The sequence below is a fragment of the Ranitomeya imitator genome, chromosome 9, assembly GCF_032444005.1.
Source record: "Ranitomeya imitator isolate aRanImi1 chromosome 9, aRanImi1.pri, whole genome shotgun sequence".
NCBI lineage: Eukaryota > Metazoa > Chordata > Amphibia > Anura > Dendrobatidae > Ranitomeya > Ranitomeya imitator.
The window spans coordinates 35,889,639-35,910,598 of NC_091290.1; the positions used below are offsets into that span (position 1 = coordinate 35,889,639).

At 48.0% G+C, this 20,960-nt stretch overlaps 1 protein-coding gene across 1 annotated transcript in view; it reads right to left on the reverse strand.

Annotated features, from left to right (window-relative positions):
• STX5 (syntaxin 5) overlaps positions 1 to 7,860 on the reverse strand; it is a 29,899-nt gene extending 22,039 nt beyond the window's left edge. The window contains exons 1-3 of the mRNA XM_069740311.1: positions 7,725 to 7,860; positions 462 to 676; positions 145 to 215 (exon numbers count right to left, since the gene is read on the reverse strand). Coding sequence (XP_069596412.1) covers positions 145 to 215; positions 462 to 662 — 272 coding nt within the window. The 5' untranslated portion in view covers positions 663 to 676; positions 7,725 to 7,860. The remainder of the gene's footprint in view (positions 1 to 144; positions 216 to 461; positions 677 to 7,724) is intronic.
• Between the last annotated feature and the right edge of the window lie 13,100 nt (positions 7,861 to 20,960).

Consider the following 20,960-nt stretch of genomic DNA (forward strand, 5'->3'; position numbering starts at 1 on the left):
TTTTATCAATTTTCCCCAAAAGCGTCTCCTCTCATGCTTCTTCTCCAGTACTGAACACTCTGGTAACAGTTTACTGTGTTCACAGAGGACACTTCACAAGGTTTTCATAGGATATAAGTTTAGAAATATATATTTTCTTCTTACTTGGCCATCAGAGTGAATTCACTTTTCTGTTTTACAGCACTGAGAGAGGGGTTGGAGAGCGGTACGGTGTTCTGTAAATGAAAAGAAAAAGTTTAGCTGCATATAACTAAAAAGAAAAAGTATATCAAAATAATTGATTTATTGTAAAGACTCGAAAACAGCGTGGCAGATGACGGCTGGGGCTACGTGGCCAATGCTCACAGAGGTCACTTTTAATGCAAAATCATTACTACTTATCAAAAGAAAAAAAGATAAGTTTGATAAGCCCATTAAATCCCCCCAAATTTATTTTTTCTCCCTTTCATTCCAGCACTAACCTGGCGTCCACGCAATGACTTGCAAACAGACATGAACTCAGCGGTGCGGTCCCGGCAAGACATGTTTTCGGCTGGTGGGACGAGAGTAGGTGGAGGCAAAACTTCTGAGGCACCTTGGGAGGGCAGGACCTGGGTCTGTGGGGGTCCTACGTATACTCCGTTCTCAGTGTTTCGGGAACCGTGACGTTTACGAGCGTTCATCGGTCCTGGGCCAGCTATAAGAAACAAACAAAACTTACATTATTAGTTGCTGTATCATGGTTTCCATACAAAAACAGATTTGGAGACTTTATGAAAAACACACACCCACACACACACATATATTATATATTTTTTAACATAATTCATAGCTTCGAAGCAGAAAGAACATAACAAGGAAGGCATCTTTTTCAAACATTTTTCCACTTTCAGGATTCGTCTGGAAGGATCGTGCCAAGGAATAACCAGCAAAGTGGCACAAGTTCTTAAAAAGTTTGTACAAAGTTGGCAAGTTATCTCTTTTCCAAGTAGGAAATAACTCCCTGATTAGTGATGAGCGAACGTGCTGGGATAAGGTGTTATCTGAGCATGCTCGGGTGCTAACTGAGTGACTTCAGGGTGCTCAAATAATATGCTACAGTCCCTGCGCCTGGTCGACAGCCACAACACATGCAGCCGTGGGGACTTTAACATTTTTCGAGCACGCCGAAGACACTTGGCTAGCACATGAGCATTCTCAGATAACACCTTATCCCAGCACATTCGCTCATCACCATTACTGATCTCTAGGGGGTCCTTCAGCTGAGACCCCCCTCAACTCATTGTCTATGGGTCGCGCAATTCAGATGGGGAATACCAGAGCCCATTTCTACACATCAGGGACTCAGCGGTCAAAGTACCAGCGATTAATAAATTATCCCCTATCCTATAAAAGTTGGGGAAACCATACAAACTTTGGTCATTTTAAGTATTTGCCAATGGTTAACCCTTGTGAGGGCACCATATGCTTTTTCCTTCAGCAAAGGGTTGTACATAACCATGACCTCCCAAATGAGGCAAACCTCATATACATGTGTGTGGGTCTCACCCTAGTAGGATTGGTTGAAAAAAAAAACTCAGAGTGCCCCCAAATCAGTCAGAAAAGGAACACAACCTTCCATATTCCTATGACGTTAATCCTCTTCCAGCAGGAAGTTAGTCTCCCACAATGGAGGCAGCTCCAAGGAAAGTAAGGAAAGGTTTCTTCTACAGGGAGCGGAGCTGCATGGACGTACATTGCCATATAGTCATTCCACAGTACATAAGAAGCAGCAATGATCAGGAAATTGCCGATAATGCACGACATCAATATACATTAGGACTTTAATGGTTCAGACGTTAGAATATACACAGGAAATAAAAGGAACACATGCCTCTTTAAGATGATGAGCGCACATCACATAAATTCACGTCACGCCTCTCCATCACTTTTGATGGGGGAATGTCTCATTCATTATGATCACTTTGCCCTCTTGTGCTTATAAAGGTCATTTTCTATCATGTATTCTAAGATGTATGGATGAAAGGCTGCGTTATTGTCCGGGCGCTGCCATGGATGTAAGCCCCGCTTTATTTCATAACTTTTCTCCTTTACTGTAGGGATTTGGCAAATTGTGCTGCCACATGTGGGAACCAATGTGTAAGCGAGATGCCCATAAAAATCATTAAAATCAATATCAGACTGGTGGCAAACAAGCAAATAGGAGCTGCTGCGCAGAATGTGCAAGAGAATAGGAGCTGATCTGCAGTGACTGGCAGCGGCCACTACACATCGAATGAAGCCACACATTGCAGCTCCTATCAAGGCTTACAACTGGCCAGAAATAATAGCGGGCATATGGGGAGGGTGACAGGTATGAGGCCGGCCCACCCCACAGATAGTTTATCCTCAGGATAAAGTCATCAATATTCTGCCCCTTTGAATATCCAAAGGATTCAGACGCCGGCATAAAGATCCATCTCTGCAGTATCGGCGCGGGGTCAAAGCATCTTCCTTCTCACCATAGCTGCGAGTCTCATCATCTACTATATAATTGTCTAAGGGGTACTACTGTCTTTCTGTCTGCAACTTCAGTCATGGAAATCCCACGTCACTGATTGGTCTCGCCAGCTACCTGTCCTGGCTGCCGCGACCAATCAGCAACGGGCACAGAAAATTAGTCCCCCCCCCTACTCCCGTCCAGTCAGTGCCCGGCGCCTGCTCCATACTCCCCTCCAGTCAGCGCTCACACAGGGTTAATGACAGCGGTAACGGGCCGCGTTGTAACGCACTCCGTTAACGCTGCTATTAACCCTGTGTGACCAACTTTTTTACTATTGATGATGCCTATGCAGCATCAATAGTAAAAAGATCTAATGTTAAATATAATTAAAAAAAAAACAAAAAACCCGCTATTCTCACCATCCGTCGTAGCGCGCGGCTGCCGCCAGCTTCCGTTCCCAGAGATGCATTGCGAAATTACCCAGCAGACTTACCGGTCTTGCGAGAGCTGTGTTATATACTGCGTGGCTGCGTTATATACTACGTGGGCAGTGTTGTACACTATGTGGGCTGTGTTATATACTGCGTGGGCTGGGTTATATATTACTTGGCTGCTATATACTACATCGCCAGTGTTATATACTATGTGGGCAGTGTTATATACTGCGTGGGTTGGGTTATATACTGTTTGGGATGTGTTATATACTGCGTGGCTGCTATATACTACGTGGGCAGTGTTATATACAACGTGGGAAATGTTATCTACTGTTTGGGCTGTATTATATACTGCGTGGCCTGTATTAACGCATCGGATATTCTACAATATGTCGTGGCCTGTGCTATATACTATGTGGCTGCTATATACATAAATACATATTCTAGAATACCCGATGCGTTAGAATCGGGCCACCATCTAGTATGCTATAAACAGTTTTTGCACTGGTGGTATGCAGATTGGGCACACTTCTTCCACCACTGCAATACATTTATGAATGGATGCTTCTCTGCCAACACTGCATTATGCAACATCCAGGCGAGAAGAATGCATCCCTCTGTTTGGCTCGGAAAAATGTGCTCCGCAAGTAAATCCGGAAAGTTCATGAGACTTTAACCCATGCCACTCATACACTGATGCCTAATGAATGCTGGAACATATATCCATGGGTTTTGTTTTGCTTTTCTTCATGCAGATTAAAAAAAAACAAAACACAACCACTTAGTAACCACATGCTAAGGGGCTGCGGCAACCTAAAAACCAAAGTACTGCAGCTGCAGAAGAATCACAAAGCCGATAGTCAGGTGCCTGGATGAGTATCCAGAAACAAGGGCAGGATTTTTTTTGCGCGTTTTTAGTGCATTTTTTATGTGGATTTTTCCGGACATTTCCCAATGCATTATATAGTGTGAAATCCGCGCAAAATTAATGAACATGCTGCGTTTTTTACTGCGATGCGTTTTTTTTCAGGGAAAAAACGCATCATGTGCACAAAAATTGCGGAATTCATTCTAAATGATGGGATGCTTAATGTATGCTTTTTTTTTGCGGTTTTATCGCGAAAAAACGCAAAAAATCAGCAACATGTGCACACAGCCTAAAGGGAACCTGTCAGCAGTTTTGGCCGATAAGAGATACAGCCATCACTTTTCAGGACTTATATACTGCATTCTATCATGCTGTATATCTTCCCCCAACCCGACCTGGAAGAACTGAAAAATAAGTTTTATTATACTCACCTGTGGGGTGGTCTGGTCCGAGGGGGTCACTGGTCTTGGTCAGGCACCTCCCATCTTCTTATGGTTGCCGCCCTCCTGCTTGCTTCTTGTGGATGACTCGACCATGCATCATCCACACAGACTCTTTGACACCCCCCAAAAAAACAACATTTTTTTGTAGACATCCAACTTTCCAGTAGTGTAGAAGCCATATGCAAATCAAGCTGGAAGTGCATTGGGGGGGTGTCAATGCACTTGGAAGCAGCACTCAGTGCACTGACCGCTCCCCAACTGCACTTCTTTTTATGACTTCTACACTACGCTTCTCAACACTAGCACATCTGAGCTCCATAAAACCAGGTAGTTTTTATTGTGGCACAAGCACATACGCAGTTATACCACTTTTCTAAACATCCAAAAACGTTCAAATAAGTTTCCTTTAAAGCTGTCCAGGGGCATCAGCATTGTAAAAACAGAATAACCAAGAAAAATCGCACAGCCGGAGGTCGGACGCCTGGCTACATGTGCAGAAGAGAACACACAGTTGTGTCTTTTTGCGTTCTCCGTACCCAGAGTTCCGCGAGCACTGTGTATACAACAGGTTAAGAAGCGCAACAAGGCGGCTGTCGTGTCACAAAACTGTCGGGTCTAACTAGACCCAGCACAGGTCTGAGTGCGACTCCAATTTTCTGCCCCATTTCACCCACAATGGCCCCCACCGCAATGTCAGCTCCGGAGAGATACGCAAGATAAAGAGAAGTAACTAAAGGAACTTTTAAAAATAAGCGATAAGCGTTGAAATGTGTAAGTAGGGGAGAACAGACCCAGCAATATAAACATTATTACTTCTATACGTGCAAATTGGATATTAACATTTGAAAAAAAAAAATTCACATTAAACATTTTCTCCCTTGAACATTTATGCTCATCTTCTTTCTCCAGCACAGCGCCCCTCTCTTGCAATTAAGGGGGACGACTACATGGCTGAGATGCCGGCCCAAATGTGCGCTCTCCCTTGCCATGAGCAGAGGCGGCTTTGTCTCTGCAGCATTTGAGAAGCGCAGGGACCCTGAACCTACTCAGATCACAGACTAGCTGCCGAAGAAAGCAACGACCTCTGAGACGGTTGCTGGTAACCTAGGCAACGAGCAGTACACTATAAAATTAGAAGGATAATTAAGAAATTGTTTGGCTATTACCAAATTATGAAAAAACGCTTTTAAAGGCGTGCTATATGTCCATAGGCTGCAGAGTTATAAAATACACTGAGCTTTTACACATCTCCCCGGGACTGGTGATACCGCTCTGCTCCTGTCACATCAACAAGTTCTCGTAACCACTGCAGCCAATCACCGGCCTCAGCAGCTTATGCCGTCTACATCTGCAGTTAGACAAGATGTCACCGCTGCCAACAATCAACAAAAAGGGGAGCAGCGGTGAAGAAGCATAACTGTAGCCGTGTGGAAGGGGGGGGGGGAGGAGGTGGTTATTAACATATCTGTTCATGTATAAATCTGACGACCTGTGAATATCAGATTTCACTTCACACACAAGAGCGGTCACCACATAACGGGGCACATGTAGATCACAGGAGCAGAAGTCTGACAAGGCATCCACTGCCATCATCACACATTATCACCCCTGCCCCCCAGGATCACTACTGGCATCATCACACATTATCACGCCTGCCCCCCCAGGACCACCACTGCCATCATCACACATTATCACTCCTGCCCCCCCAGGACCACCACTGCCATAATCACACATTATCACTCCTGCCCCCCAGGACCACTACTGCCATCATCACACATTATCACGCCTGCCCCCCCAGGACCACCACTGCCATCATCACACATTAACACCCCTGCCCCCCAGGATCACTACTGACATCATCACACATTATCACCCCTGCCCCCCAGGATCACTACTGGCATCATCACACATTATCACCCCTGCCCCCCAGGACCACTACTGACATCATCACACATTATCACCCCTGCCCCCCAGGACCACTACTGACATCATCACACATTATCACTCCTGCCCCCCAGGACCACCACTTCCATCATCACACATTATCACTCCTGCCCCCCAGGATCACTACTGGCATCATCACACATTATCACTCCAGCCCCCCAGGACCACTACTGCCATCATCACACATTATCACTCCTGCCCCCCAGGACCACCACTTCCATCATCACACATTATCACTCCTGCCCCCCAGGATCACTACTGGCATCATCACACATTATCACTCCAGCCCCCCAGGACCACTACTGCCATCATCACACATTATCACGCCTGCCCCCCAGGACCACCACTGCCATCATCACACATTATCACTCCTGCCCCCCAGGACCACCACTGCCATCATCACACATTATCACTCCTGCCCCCCAGGACCACCACTGCCATCATCACAAATTATCACCCCTGCCCCCCAGGACCACCACTGCCATCATCACAAATTATCAGCCCTGCCTCCCAGGACCACCACTGGCATCATCACACATTATCACCCCTGCCCCCAGGATCACTACTGGCATCATCACACATTATCACCCCTGCCCCCCAGGACCACCACTGCCATCATCACACATTATCACTCCTGCCCCCCAGGACCACCACTGCCATCATCACACATTATCACTCCTGCCCCCCAGGACCACCACTGCCATCATCACAAATTATCACCCCTGCCTCCCAGGACCACCACTGCCATCATCACACATTATCACTCCTGCCCCCCAGGACCACCACTGCCATCATCACACATTATCACTCCTGCCCCCCAGGACCACCACTGCCATAATCACAAATTATCACCCCTGCCTCCCAGGACCACCACTGCCATCATCACACATTATCACTCCTGCCCCCCAGGACCACCACTGCCATCATCACACATTATCACTCCTGCCCCCCAGGACCACCACTGCCATCATCACACATTATCACTCCTGCCCCCCAGGACCACCACTGCCATAATCACAAATTATCACCCCTGCCCCCCAGGACCACCACTGCCATCATCACACATTATCACTCCTGCCCCCCAGGACCACCACTGCCATCATCACACATTATCACTCCTGCCCCCCAGGACCACCACTGCCATCATCACACATTATCACTCCTGCCCCCCAGGACCACCACTGCCATAATCACAAATTATCACCCCTGCCCCCAGGACCACCACTGCCATCATCACACATTATCACTCCTGCCCCCCAGGACCACCACTGCCATCATCACACATTATCACTCCTGCCCCCCAGGACCACCACTGCCATCATCACACATTATCACTCCTGCCCCCCAGGACCACCACTGCCATCATCACACATTATCACTCCTGCCCCCCAGGACCATCACTGCCATCATCACACGCACCATGGTAACTCCTACCGTCCAGCCTGACGACCCCTTCTAATGACGTCATCAAAATAAAGCCCGGAACCCGCCAGCGCCTGAGAGTAAAGGAATGGCGCCCTTCTTACACCATAGCCCTGTGAACGGTACACCGCTCCCGGACGGGCAGCACTTACGGTTCTTTTCTCCGTCAGTTTCACCGGTCACCGCCGCTCGCAGGCTCAGTCTGTGCCGGGGGTTTCGTTGACGTCAGCGCCACGTACTCACACGTCACTGGTTCCTGTGCAACTCACGGCGCACGCTCATGACGTAGAAAAAGGGGCGGACACATGAGAACCCGGAAGTGGTGGGTGTGTGGAGTGCGCAGATAATTGGACCCTTGCGGCCGGCGGACGGAGCAGGGAGAGGTAGGTGGGAGTCACACAGCTGTATTTCACTGTCCGTATATAGAGCGCAATGTCCGGACTGACGGTGGAGCTTCCGACCACAACTCAGCCTCGTAGACCTATATGAGGCGGTACGTGTAGAAAAGGTAGAGGCTAGAGGACCTCTGGTGACGTCATGCCCATGTGACCAAAAGGGGCGGTGCCTCTTCCTCCATAGAGCAGACGGGAGGAAGCTGTGGATGTCATGACGGGATTTGGAGTGGTTTGGGGCCACAGATCAGGTAAGTGGATCTTCATACACGAGCTGGGAGTCTGCTTGGGCGTGGTGAGGGTGATATTGCTTGCATGGGGCTGCATGCTGGAGGGGGGGTGATATTGCTTGCATGGGGCTGCATGCTGGAGGGGGGGTGAAATTGCTTGCATGGGGCTGTATGCTGGAGGGGGTGTCATATTGCTTGCATGGGGCTGCATGCTGGAGGTGGGGTCTGCCTGGCGAGAAGGGGGTGATGTTGCTTGCGTGGGGCTGCATGCTGGAGGTGGGGTCTGCCTGGCGAGAAGGGGGTGATGTTGCTTGCGTGGGGCTGCATGCTGGAGGTGGGGTCTGCCTGGCGAGAAGGGGGTGATGTTGCTTGCGTGGGGCTGCATGCTGGAGGTGGGGTCTGCCTGGCGAGAAGGGGGTGATGTTGCTTGCGCGGGGCTGCATGCTGGAGGTGGGGTCTGCCTGGCGAGACGGGGGTGATGTTGCTTGCGCAGGGCTGCATGCTGGAGGTGGGGTCTGCCTGGCGAGACGGGGGTGATGTTGCTTGCGTGGGGCTGCATGCTGGAGGTGGGGTCTGCCTGGCGAGACGGGGGTGATGTTGCTTGCGCGGGGCTGCATGCTGGAGGTGGGGTCTGCCTGGCGAGACGGGGGTGATGTTGCTTGCGCGGGGCTGCATGCTGGAGGTGGGGTCTGCCTGGCGAGAAGGGGGTGATGTTGCTTGCATGGGGCTGCATGCTGGAGGTGGGGTCTGCCTGGCGAGACGGGGGTGATGTTGCTTGCGCAGGGCTGCATGCTGGAGGTGGGGTCTGCCTGGCGAGACGGGGGTGATGTTGCTTGCGCGGGGCTGCATGCTGGAGGTGGGGTCTGCCTGGCGAGACGGGGGTGATGTTGCTTGCGCGGGGCTGCATGCTGGAGGTGGGGTCTGCCTGGCGAGACGGGGGTGATGTTGCTTGCGTGGGGCTGCATGCTGGAGGTGGGGTCTGCCTGGCGAGACGGGGGTGATGTTGCTTGCGTGGGGCTGCATGCTGGAGGTGGGGTCTGCCTGGTGAGACGAGGGTGATGTTGCTTGCGTGGGGCTGAATGCTGGAGGGGGGGTCTGCCTGGAGAAAAAGGGGGTGATGCTTGCATGGGGCTGGAGGATGGTCTGTCTGGGGAGAGGGGGTGATGTTGCTTGCATGGGGCTGCATGCTGGAGGGGCCTGCCTGGAAAGGGGGTGACTTTGCCTGCAAGGGGCTGCATGCTGAAGGGGCCTACCTGGGGAAGGGTGACTGCATGCTGGGGGTCTCTGTGGGGAAGGGGGTTATGTGCCTTGTGAGCGGGGCTGGGTTTCTGTGGGGAAGGTGGGCTGCATGCTGAGGGTTTCTGTGGGGAAGGGAGTCATGTTGCATGGGTGGGTCTACCTGCAGAATGGGGTTGATGTTATTCGCCTGTGGTAGGGGGCTGATGTTCCATGCGCTGTGCAGGTTAGGGTGAGATGTCACTTGCGGTGGGGGGGGTGCAGGGGAGTATAGTGCTACATGTGCGGGGGCGAACAGGGGAGGGGATGAATGATGTTGGAGATCTGAGGAATTGATATTACTTAAAGGGAACCTGTCACCCCCAAAATCGAAGGTGAGCTAAACCCACCAACATTAGAGGCTTATCTACAGCATTCCGGAGGGCGTTGTCGTGTGGGGCCTCCATCTTCTTATGATGACGTCCTTTTCTTGTCTTCACGCTGTGTCTCTGACGCAGGCGTACTTTGTCTGCTCTGTTGAGGGCAAAGTACTGCAGTGCGCAGGTGGCGGGAAAGGTTAGAGAGGCCCAGCACCTGCGCACTGCAGTACTTTGCTCTGCCCTCAACAGGGCAAATCAGTACGCCTGCGTCGGAGCCGCGGCAGGAAGCAAAGAGGACGTCATCGTAAGAAGATGGGAGGCCCCGGACCGTGATGCCCATCGGACCCGGACCACCGGGCCTGTGTGAGTATAATATAACCTCTTTTTCTCATCTTTCAGGATACATTGGGGGCTTATCTACAGCATTACAGAATGCTGTAGGTAAGCCCCTGATGCTGGTGGGCTGAGCTCATCTTCGATTTTGGGGGTGACAGGTTCCCTTTTAACATGAGAATCTCTGCCTGAAGATGGAGTCAGTTCTGGTGGGTTTTTTTTTTTGTTGTTGTTTTTTTTTTTTTTTATACATAAAAGGTTTTCTCATTAATATTACTGGGGGCACATGCGTCAGGTTGATTGACGTATGACCCCTGGGAGCGAAACTGCGTGATAATAATCTCTCCAGATCCCAGCATTATTCTCTCCTCGCACGCTGTGCTGTTCAGTATTAGCCTGGTGGCCGCTGGTGTCGGCCAATACTTGTATCGAGTTTTCTGCATGATTTTTTTCTGTTATATTCTAGGTATTGTGGCTTTTCCCCATCCTGTGTCCCCCAGAGCAGTGATTTCCCCCGGCCCCCTTTGCCGCCCAACAATACAATTTTTGCAGCTGAAGCACAGGGGACTTTGGTACAAAATACGTTTTGCTTTTTTGTCATTAACCTCTGTCTTTAATGTTTTAATTCATTGTTTTGATTTCTAAAACTCTTTATTATTCATTTGTATTCATGCATATATTTATATATTTCTTTTTTATTTCTATTTGACTTGTAATAAAATTGTTTGACAGCTATGAGTCGAATTTTCCTTTCTTTAATTCTAATGCTCCATTACGGGAGATTAACTGCAGCTGGATCTGTATCAGGCTGAGTTTATACATTGCGGTTTATTGGGGAAACTATCTGCAGGCACGTCCTCACCAGTAGACCAGACCCGCACTTCCATGTAGCCCATACAGCCGGACTAGCTGTTTGTTTTTTAATTCATAATTGTTTTTCTTAAAAAGACATAAGCTGCTTTTCGCTGAGGGTGTGACTACTGCTGCCACCCCATGGAAATACACCATATGGAAAACTGAAAATGGTCCTGTAAGATGAATAAAAACTGGGTGAGCACAGCAATGAGAAGTGAGAACAAATCCTCCCGTTCTCCTGGATGAGGATGGCTGTGCTTTCTGTATCCACAGCTGTAAGCGTCCTCCTATACTGATCCTGATCGAGACGCCGGCTACAATCATTGTTACACTTCTCCTTTGAAAGGGGTATTAACCACTGATGATTCTCAAATTTTAATATTTTACAATTTTTTTTTTTTTTTAAGAAAAATGTAGACAATTACCGTATACTGTTTATTTACCAACCTGATGCTCTCTGCCAGTAATGAAGCATGGTTCAGTGTGCCCTAATTCAGCTTCTTCTCCACTGGGAATTATTGTTGGGGGAGTGACATGAGGAGAGCATCAAATGAAGGACGTGGTGGAGGTATAGCTGCTTCAAGGAGACGACATGGTTGATCTGTGCCTGCAACATGTCTACATGAAACATGTTCCTCTCGTGCATGCAGTCCACAGGATGTTGTGCATCATATCCTAGGCACGTGCACCGCTGGATGGATAGTGAGGCAAGAACATATGGAGGTGGTGTTAGATTCGATGGCTGAGAGCGCCTCCAGTTCCTTCCACAGCAGACTTTTCACCTGAGGACCTTGGGTATCTTTCTACCACCTCACCCCCTTACAAATCGGCCAAGCAGTATCAGCCTAAAGTCATGAAGCAGTCTCTTCTGATTTTTTTTTATTTTTTTTTTATTAACATTTTCTTTACCTGAGCACCACCTGCATCTGAGTTCTAAGTACGAGCTGCAGTAGGCACCTTAAGGGCTTGTTTCCACTTGCGAGACACAGGTCCGTGTCTCACATGTGAAATCCAAGCTCTTGCGCCGGCACTCCAGAACGGAGCGTGCGGCTCCATGTGTTGCTATGCGGCCGCACGCTCCGCTCTGGAGTGCCGGCGCCAGAGCTTGGATTTCACATGTGAGACACGGACGTGTTTCTCGCAAATGGAAACAAGCCCTAAACAACATGACATATGTGAGCTTTCCACCTGCTCCCTCTTCTGCTGCGGTCTTGACCTCTTCATCCAGCTCACGAACAACAGCCTACCCGCAAAGACAGGATGTGACAGCACCACCAGCAGTGTCACCGAGCATCTCCACCCTGTCCCATGGAAGTGTTCATCTCTCCATCACCCAAACCCTATAGAGAAAGAGGAAATACCCCACTACCCGCCCACAGGCCCTGGTCCTGAGTAACAGCATTTACCAATTCCTGGCCTTTGAAACACTGCCATTCCAGCTGATGGAGAAAAACCATTTAAAAAAACTGATGGTGGTGGCTCTCGCGAAGTATGTGGTTCCCATCCACTACTAATGTTTCAAGTTGGCCATCCCTGCCCCGCACACACATGTTGCAACCAAAATAAGGTGTGCACTGTGCAACGCCATCAGTGGCAAGATCCAGATAACTACCGATACGTGGACCAGTAAGCGCGAGCAGGGATGTTACATCTCCCTATCTGCACACTGGGTAATTGTGGCAGCTGGGACAGAGGAGGAAGGCATTCTAGCACATGTCCTACATCTATTGTTGGACATTGCTCTACCCATGTGGCCTCTTACTCCATCACCTAAAAGTAAGACTTGCACCAGCAACTTCAACACAGCCAGGGGGAAAAGACAGTAGGCTGTTCTCAAACTCATCATTTTGGGGGACAAGTTCCATACTGCGCAAGAGCTGTGGACAGGGATTAAACAAGAGACTGATGAGTGGTTGGTGCCACTGAACCTAAATCTTGGCCTGGTGGTGTGCAATAATGGGCGAAATCTGGTAGCAGCTCTAGGCCTAGCCGGTTTGACGCATATCCCTTGCCTGACACGTGTTAAGTTTAGTGGTGCAAATCTTTCTTAAAAATTACCCGCATGTCAGAGCTGCTGCAGAAATTGTAGGTAATCTCTGCACGCTTAATGCGTTCACACCCTGCACCTGCTCGCCGGTCTGCGCTTCAGCGTCACTTCTGCCTTCTCGCTCAGCGCCTCATATGCAACATATCGACAATGTGGAACTCAAAAGTTGAATACGCTGTAGAGGCTGTGCGAGCAGAAGCAATACTGGAGTTTCAGCTGCAGCACGCACGGGCAAGTCGCTCTGGGGAACAACACTTCACCATAATGTGAACACAACAGGATGGCACTAGGGTTGAGCGAAACGGATTGTTCATTTTCAAAAGTCGACGACTTTTGGCAAAGTCGGGTTTCATGAAACCCGACCCGACCCCTGTGTGGGGTCGGCCATGCGGTACGCGACTTTCGCGCCAAAGTCGCGTTTCGTATGACGCGCTTGGCGCCATTTTTTCAGCCAATGAAGGAGCGTGGGCAGAGTGATGACATAGGTCTTAGGGGCGTGGACGCCTATCGTCATCTTGTCGCTTGTGCGCTGTAGCGATTTGAAATGTGTAACACCAGCTTTTCTGTTCAGGGACGAGAGAGAGAAAAAAAAAAAATCCCATTGACTTTGCATTGGGTTTCGTGTTTCGGTCGATCCCCGACTTTACGCCATAATCGGCCGATTTCACTCGACTTTAGAGATAGTCGGGTTTCGCGAAACCTGACTCGACCCTAAAAAAGTAAAAGTCGCTCAACCCTAGATGGCACTCAAAGTAGCTCATGGGCATCACTGGAGCATGGCACAGACCATACACCTCCCACAGAGGACAGCTTGTCTTTGCCTCTGGGCAGCCTGGTACGAATTATTATTATTATTTATATAGCACCATTAATTCCATGGTCCTGTACATGAGAAAGGGGGTACATACAGAGTTAAAGATATCATTTACAGTAAACAAATTTACAATGACAGACTGGTACAGAGGGGAGAGGACCCTGTCCTTGCGGACTTACATTCTATGGGATAATGGGGAGGAGACAGAAGGTCGGGGCAAGGCTCTGGTGGTGGTGGTAGGCGGTAGAATGGTTATTGCAGGCTGTAGGCTTTCCTGAAGAGATGGGTTTTCAGGTTCTGTCTGAAGGAGCCGAGGGTGGTCGATAATTGGACGTGTTGAGGCGTGGAATGCCAGAGGATGGGGGATATTCGGGAGAAAACTTGGAGGCGGTTGTGTGAGGAACGAATAAGTGTGGAGGAAAGTATGAAGTCTTGGGAGGACCGGAGATTACATGAGGGAAGATATTGGGAGATTAAAATCTCTGGAATGTAATCAAGAGGATGATGGATAGTCACAAGCCATCAAACAAGGAAGAACTGCTTACAGTTTTGTGCCAGAAGCAGTGTGAAAGACTGGTGGAAAGCATGCCAAGACGCATGAAAGCTGTGATTAAAAATCATGGTTATTCCACAAAATATTGTTTTCTGAACACTTCCTGAGTTAAAACACTAGTATTGTTGTTTCTAAATGATTATGAACTTGTTTTCTTTGCATTATTTGAGGTCTGAAAGCACTGTTTTGTTTTGTTTTTTTATTTTGACCATTTTGCTTTGGCAGAAAAAAATACTACATTTATTGCTTAAATTGAGACAGACATGTTGTCAGAAGTTTATAGAATAAGGCTATGTGCACACGTTGCAGATTCTGTGGTTTTTTAGCGTTTTTGCGCTATAAAAACGCTATAAAACCGCAAATAATCTGCATACATTAAGCATCCCATCATTTATATTAGAATCCGCAATTTCTGTGCACATGATGTGCGTTTTTCCGCATGAAAAACGCATTGCGGAAAAATAATGAACCTGTTCATTAATTTTGCGTTTTTTTCGTGGATTTCCCACTGTCTAATGCATTGGGAAATGTCTGGGGAAAACCGCGCAAAAACCGCGCAAAAAAAGCATGCGGATTTCATTCGGAAATCTGGCAGAAATGTCTGGATTTCCACAGGAATTTTCTGCATGAATTCCTGAACGTGTGCACATAGCCTAAAAGAACAATTTACATTTTACCCAAAAATATACTTATAAAGAGAAAAATCAGACAAACTGGACATTTTGCAGTGGTCTCTTAATTTTTGCCAGAGCTGTAAGTATAATTACAACTGTGATTTGTCAAAAATCACAGCTGACGTCAAGCCCAGGTTTAGTAATAGAGAGGTGTCTATGAAACACCCCGTTTACTAACACTGTAAGTAAAAATAAAGAAACACACTGTTAGGGCTGGCGGAACGCACCAAGTAAATATGGAGATAATATTGGTGCGTTCGCAGGCCGGGGTCCACCGTGCAGGAGTGGAATCTGCTGCTAGTAAATGGCAGCACTATATGGCGGTACTATGCCTGAATAGACACGGGTTCCAACACCCAGTCTGTATAGGAGCGCACTCTGTTACTTCACAGAGTCGCCCAGATTAAAAGTAACACTGTGCTCTGTTAACCTCACAGGGGACGGAGCATGTAGCATACAATGGTCATACGGTCAGCAACAGCACTCAAACAACTCTCTGGAGGTGCCGGAATTCTAGTGGCTATACGCCATCCCTAAATTCACACACACAAACTCCTCTCCGGAGGTGCCAGAATTCTAACGGCTTACAGCCGACCCTGAGCACATGCTGACACAGACCACAAAGTAGCAAAGCTCATAATAATAATATAATAATAATCTTTATTTTTATATAGCGCTAACATATTCCGCAGCGCTTTACAATTTTGCACACATTATCATCACTGTCCCCGATGGGGCTCACAATCTAGAATCCCTATCAGTATGTCTTTGGAATGTGGGAGGAAACCGGAGTGCCCGGAGGAAACCCACGCAAACACGGAGAGAACATACAAACTCTTTGCAGATGTTGTCCTGGGTGGGATTAGAACCCAGGACCCCAGCGCTGCAAGGCTGCTGTGCTAACCACTGCGCCACCGTGCTGCCCCTCATACACTCATCAACATAAGTTAATCCTAACGCATGGCCGTGCAGCCATGCAAACCTTTTATAGAGGAAGCTCTCCAGGACCTTCCTAGTGGTCCAATAGGAACTGCTACAGAACCTGCGCATGTGACCCCCGACCTCCAATGAGAGGTCGTCCCTTGGGCATGCTCAGTAGAGGAAAAGCAGGACTTTGTCCCAGGAGCGTCTGCTCGCGGCAGAACAGTGCTGGCTACAATGGCTGAGCCTTGAATATCAGCAGTAACCAAGCACACAGTATCTGCCTGAGCCAGATGCTGGGACCGACGTCTCTGTTGAGCAGGCTCCACTGCAGCTGAAGAATGGGAGACCGCAACGGAGATGGTTCGAGATTCCCCCTGTGCAGCGGCGGGAACTCGACACCTAACACACAGATTAAAAACATGTAATTTAAATATAAAAACAGACACCCTGTTTCACCCATTTATTTACCAAAAAAAAAAACCTGCAGGTCCAATGTAGTCCACAAGGTCCCACGTAATCCACATCGAGGTCCGAAGACGATCCCCGGGCTCCAATACATACAGAAGCCACAGTGACATCATAAAAAGTGACCTCTCCTCGTGTCCGCCGTACACACACACTAAGGCCATGTTCACACGTTCCTGATTTCCCTGCTGTTTTTTCTGCACTAAAAACCGCAGCTCTTGGCAGAAAACGCAGGTCCTTTTTTTGGTGCGTTTTTTGATGCGTTTTTTTTAGTGCGTTTTTTATGCAGTTTTCTATGCAGAGTCTGTGTGTTTTCTAGGAAGTTTTTTTAGGGTTAAAATGGCTGAAAATACCCTACCCCTAACCCTACCCCTAACCCTACCCCTACCCCTAACCCTATTCTAACCTTAGTGGAAAAAAAAAAATTATTTTGATCACTGAGATAGGTTATATCTCAGTGATCAAAATGCACTTTGGAACGAATCTGCCGGCCGGCAGATTCGGCGGGCGCACTGCGCATGTGCCCGCCATTTTGGAGGCCGGGTAAGTATAAGGGGGGGAGATGAGGGCACGGGGAGGGGGGGCGTCGGAGCACGGGGGGGTGGCATCTGATCATGGGGGGGTGGGATTGGAGCACGGGGGGGTGGCAGCCACACTGCAGCGGTTCTGCACCACAAACCGCAGAAAACCCGCAGATATTTTTTTCATCTGCGGGTTTGACCTCACAATGGAGGTCTATGGGTGCAGAACCGCTGCAGTTTCGCAAAAAGAAGTGACATGGTACTTCTTTTTTACCGCGGCATTCAGCGCGGCTTTTTTCGCGATTTTCCGCAATGTGGGCACAGCAGTTCCTGTTTTCCATAGGGTACATTGTAATGTACCCTGCATGGAAAACAGCTGCGGACCCGCAGCGGGAAAATCGCGGTGGTTCCGCATTAAAAAAAGGATGGTGTGAACATGGCCTAAGGATGGCATGGAAGCCGCCACCTGTGAGATCACTGGAGATTACAGTTTGCGGTTATCACAGTACCCTCTGTGTGAGACATCAACTGTCACTTGAGGTGAACTCAAGGAGCACAGTGACCGGGAATACGCGTAACCTGACGGAATCACTGTAGTAGGTTGGATTGCCGGACTGCCCCCTGTGTGACACTGCGGCACTACAGTACGGAAGTCTGACAGTGAACCGGTGGAATCGGAATATCAGATTGGTGAATCACTGTTGGACTGCATTAGAATTTGTTATATAAAGCACGCTAAATCTAAGTGAGCAGAAGGACCTTTTAGTTTACTAAGTCTGGTATTAAACCACTCAAAGGGACCTGGTCCTTTTGTCCACTGGGATTTCTCACAGTGAGCAGGCTAAATCCAAGTTGGCAGAAGGACCTGGTCCATTTGGCCAATAGTTATAGTATTAACCCCTTCACAACGCATGATGCAGTTACGTCATATATCATAAAAATAGAAAAAAAAATCGCTTTTGCTCCATTAAAAAAAAATGCACAAATTTGGAATTGACGTGTTCAGAAAGGTGTGACCAATCAAAATCTAAAATAATCTGATCGGTAAACGGCATAACGAGAAAAAACTTGAAACGCCATAATTACATTTTTTTTGTCGCCGCAACATTGAAATAAAATGAAATAAGAGGTGATCAAAACATGGTATCCGCGCCAATATGGTATCAATAAGGACGTCCCGCCTAAATAAAAAAGATCCCAACGGTGATGTGGATGGAAAAATAAAAAAGTTATGGGAAGGAAAAAAAAAATTAAAAAAAGCCTGAAAATCGCCCGAGGGTTAAAATACTCCTAGGTGCATGCATGGGAAAAAATCTGTGGTTGTGTGATCTACAAAAATGATCACCATTAAATAAAGAGGGATGCGGATAATATTGGCGCAGAATATTGTACACACTGGAATTAAGGGGAAAATTCTTGTGTATAAATGTCACATATAAATAAATGTGTAATCAGAAGTCATATCTAGTCTGCGGCTCAATATTACTGCAAAAAATAACACGACAGGATTGATATACGGTATATCTATATAGAATAAGTGTCTGTCTACTGGGATTTAGCATTCTTATATAGAGCGTCCCTCTGCCAACTAGGAAATAGCCGACTCTGTGAGAAAGCTAAATCCCAGTGCACAGAAGGACCTGGGCCTTTAGCCGACTTGGATTTAGCCACAACCATAATGGGACCCCGGCGGCCAGGGAAGCAGGGAGTGCAGCCTGTATCCTGACCATGGCGGGGTAGCTGCTGGGTGCTCTGAAATCAGCTGTAATACGTGGGGAAGGACAATACAAAAATGACCCAATAGATATGTAGGTGGGGGTCACACAGCCATATTTCATGGTCTGTATATAGATCACAATGCCCGGACTGACTGTGGAGCTTCAGACCTCAACTCAGCCTCGTAGACGTATATGAGGCGGTACGTGCAGATAAGGAGACCAGAAGATAAGATCCTGGCCTTAGACACACAGCTGTGTTTCATAATCCGAGTACCCAGGCAATGATGCATGGATCGGCTGTGGACCTCGTGATCTGGGCTCGGCAGCCCCTCGGCCGTGGTCCTCCTGACCTGGGCTCGGAAGCCCCATGGCCGTGGACCTCCTGACCTGGGCTCGGCAGCCCTATGGCCACGGACCTCCTGACCCGGGCTCGGCAGCCCCATGGCCGTGGACCCCCTGACCCGGGCTCTGCAGCCCCATTGCGGTGGACCTCCTGACCCGGGCTTGACAGCCCCATGGCTGTGGGCCTCCTGTCCCAGGCTCGGCAGCCCCGTGGCCGCGGGCGTCTTGCAACCAGATGTGCTAAATGGAAGACAAATCCGGAGACGTTGCAGGCCATGGTAGCAGGTTTAGGCCAGACAAGTTTCTCACAGTAGCACAAACAACATGAAGCCTGGCGTTGTGTTAAAAACTGCTCTTGAGACACTTTAGAGAAACGGTTGCACCATGGGTTTCACCACCAAATCAATGTGACGCTGAGCTGTTGGTGCACCTGGAATGAAGACTAGATGGGACCAGCATTATGCACACCCAACACCATAATCCCAGGAGTAGGAATGGTGTGACGTATCATGATGTTGTCCACGTGGTCTCCAGACAAGTATCCAGCTATCATTGTGTCCAATAAAAAAGTGGTCTTCATCGCTGAAGATAGGCTTTCATTCCGTCCTTCATTACTTGTCAAGAGAGAGTAATGATCTTATCAATGCTGATTTTGTATTTTTGTAATTGGATATTGGTGCATAGTGGGGCTATGTAGTCACAGAATGGTTAAAGTCACCATGCTGACTCCTGGCCATTACCAAAACTGCCTGCAATGGGTGCAAGATCATCAGAACTGGACCATGTTATGTGTGGATTGTATATCTAGAACAGAGATGGCACCAGGAAGAAGTAACATGAAGAAGGCAATATTCTGTTTGGAAACCTTGAGTCATGGCGGTTTACCTGCGGATTTACAAAAACATGTACGGAAAAATCAGCAGAGATCCAACCTGTGTGTGCACGTACCCTAAAGGTCAGTACGAGTTCATAGACACCAAACATGTCTAGGTTTTTTATCTATTTAAGTGGTGAAAAATTCTAAAGTTTCTAAAAACAAAAAAGTCGCCATTTTCCGAGACATGCAGTGTCTCCAATTTTCATGATCTGGGGTTGGGCAAGGGCTTATTTATAGCGCACTGCGCTGACATTTACATTGATACAATCTTGGTGTAGCTACAATCATTTGATTGCCCATTATTGCATTTTAATGCAATGTTGCGGCAAAAAAACCCAAAACATTGGGGTGTTTGAATTTTTTCTCATTACACCGTATACCAATTGGATTTTTGCTATATCTTGATAGATCGGGCGATACCAAATATATGTATTTTTTTATTATTTTAGTTTGAATGGGGGGTGTTTAGAACTTTATTTTAAAAAAATAGAATTAGTCCTACCGGTAATTCGGTTTCTAGGAACCTTCCACGACAGCGGTACAGGAGGATGTCTCCCCGCCCTAATGGGGGACAGGAAACACAAAAGAGGTTAAATACCCTCCCCTTACTGCCACCTCCAGTGTTTTTTCTGGACCAGTAGTATGTATAGTTACCACTTAGGTGCAGGAACCATTCAATAAGTATCATCTATAGGGAGGGAAATTATTGCTGTTGTGGAAGGTTCCTAGAAACCGAATTACCGGTAAGACTAATTCTGTTTTCTCTAGTTACCTTCCACGACAGCGGTACAGGAGTAGTACCAACAAATAATTTCTTAGGGCGGGACAACAGCCTGCAGAACTCTTCTGCTGAATGTTAAATCCCTGTTAAAGTCTAGTCTGTAGTGTCTTGTGAACATGTGAACCGATGACCAGGTTGCGGCTCTGCATATCTGCTCCGTAGATGCGTCTCCTCTCTCTGCCCATGACGTTGACACTGACCGTGTAGAGTGGACCTTCAGTGATGAAGTGAGAGAGAGGTTCTGAGATGAGTATGCGAGAGCTATGG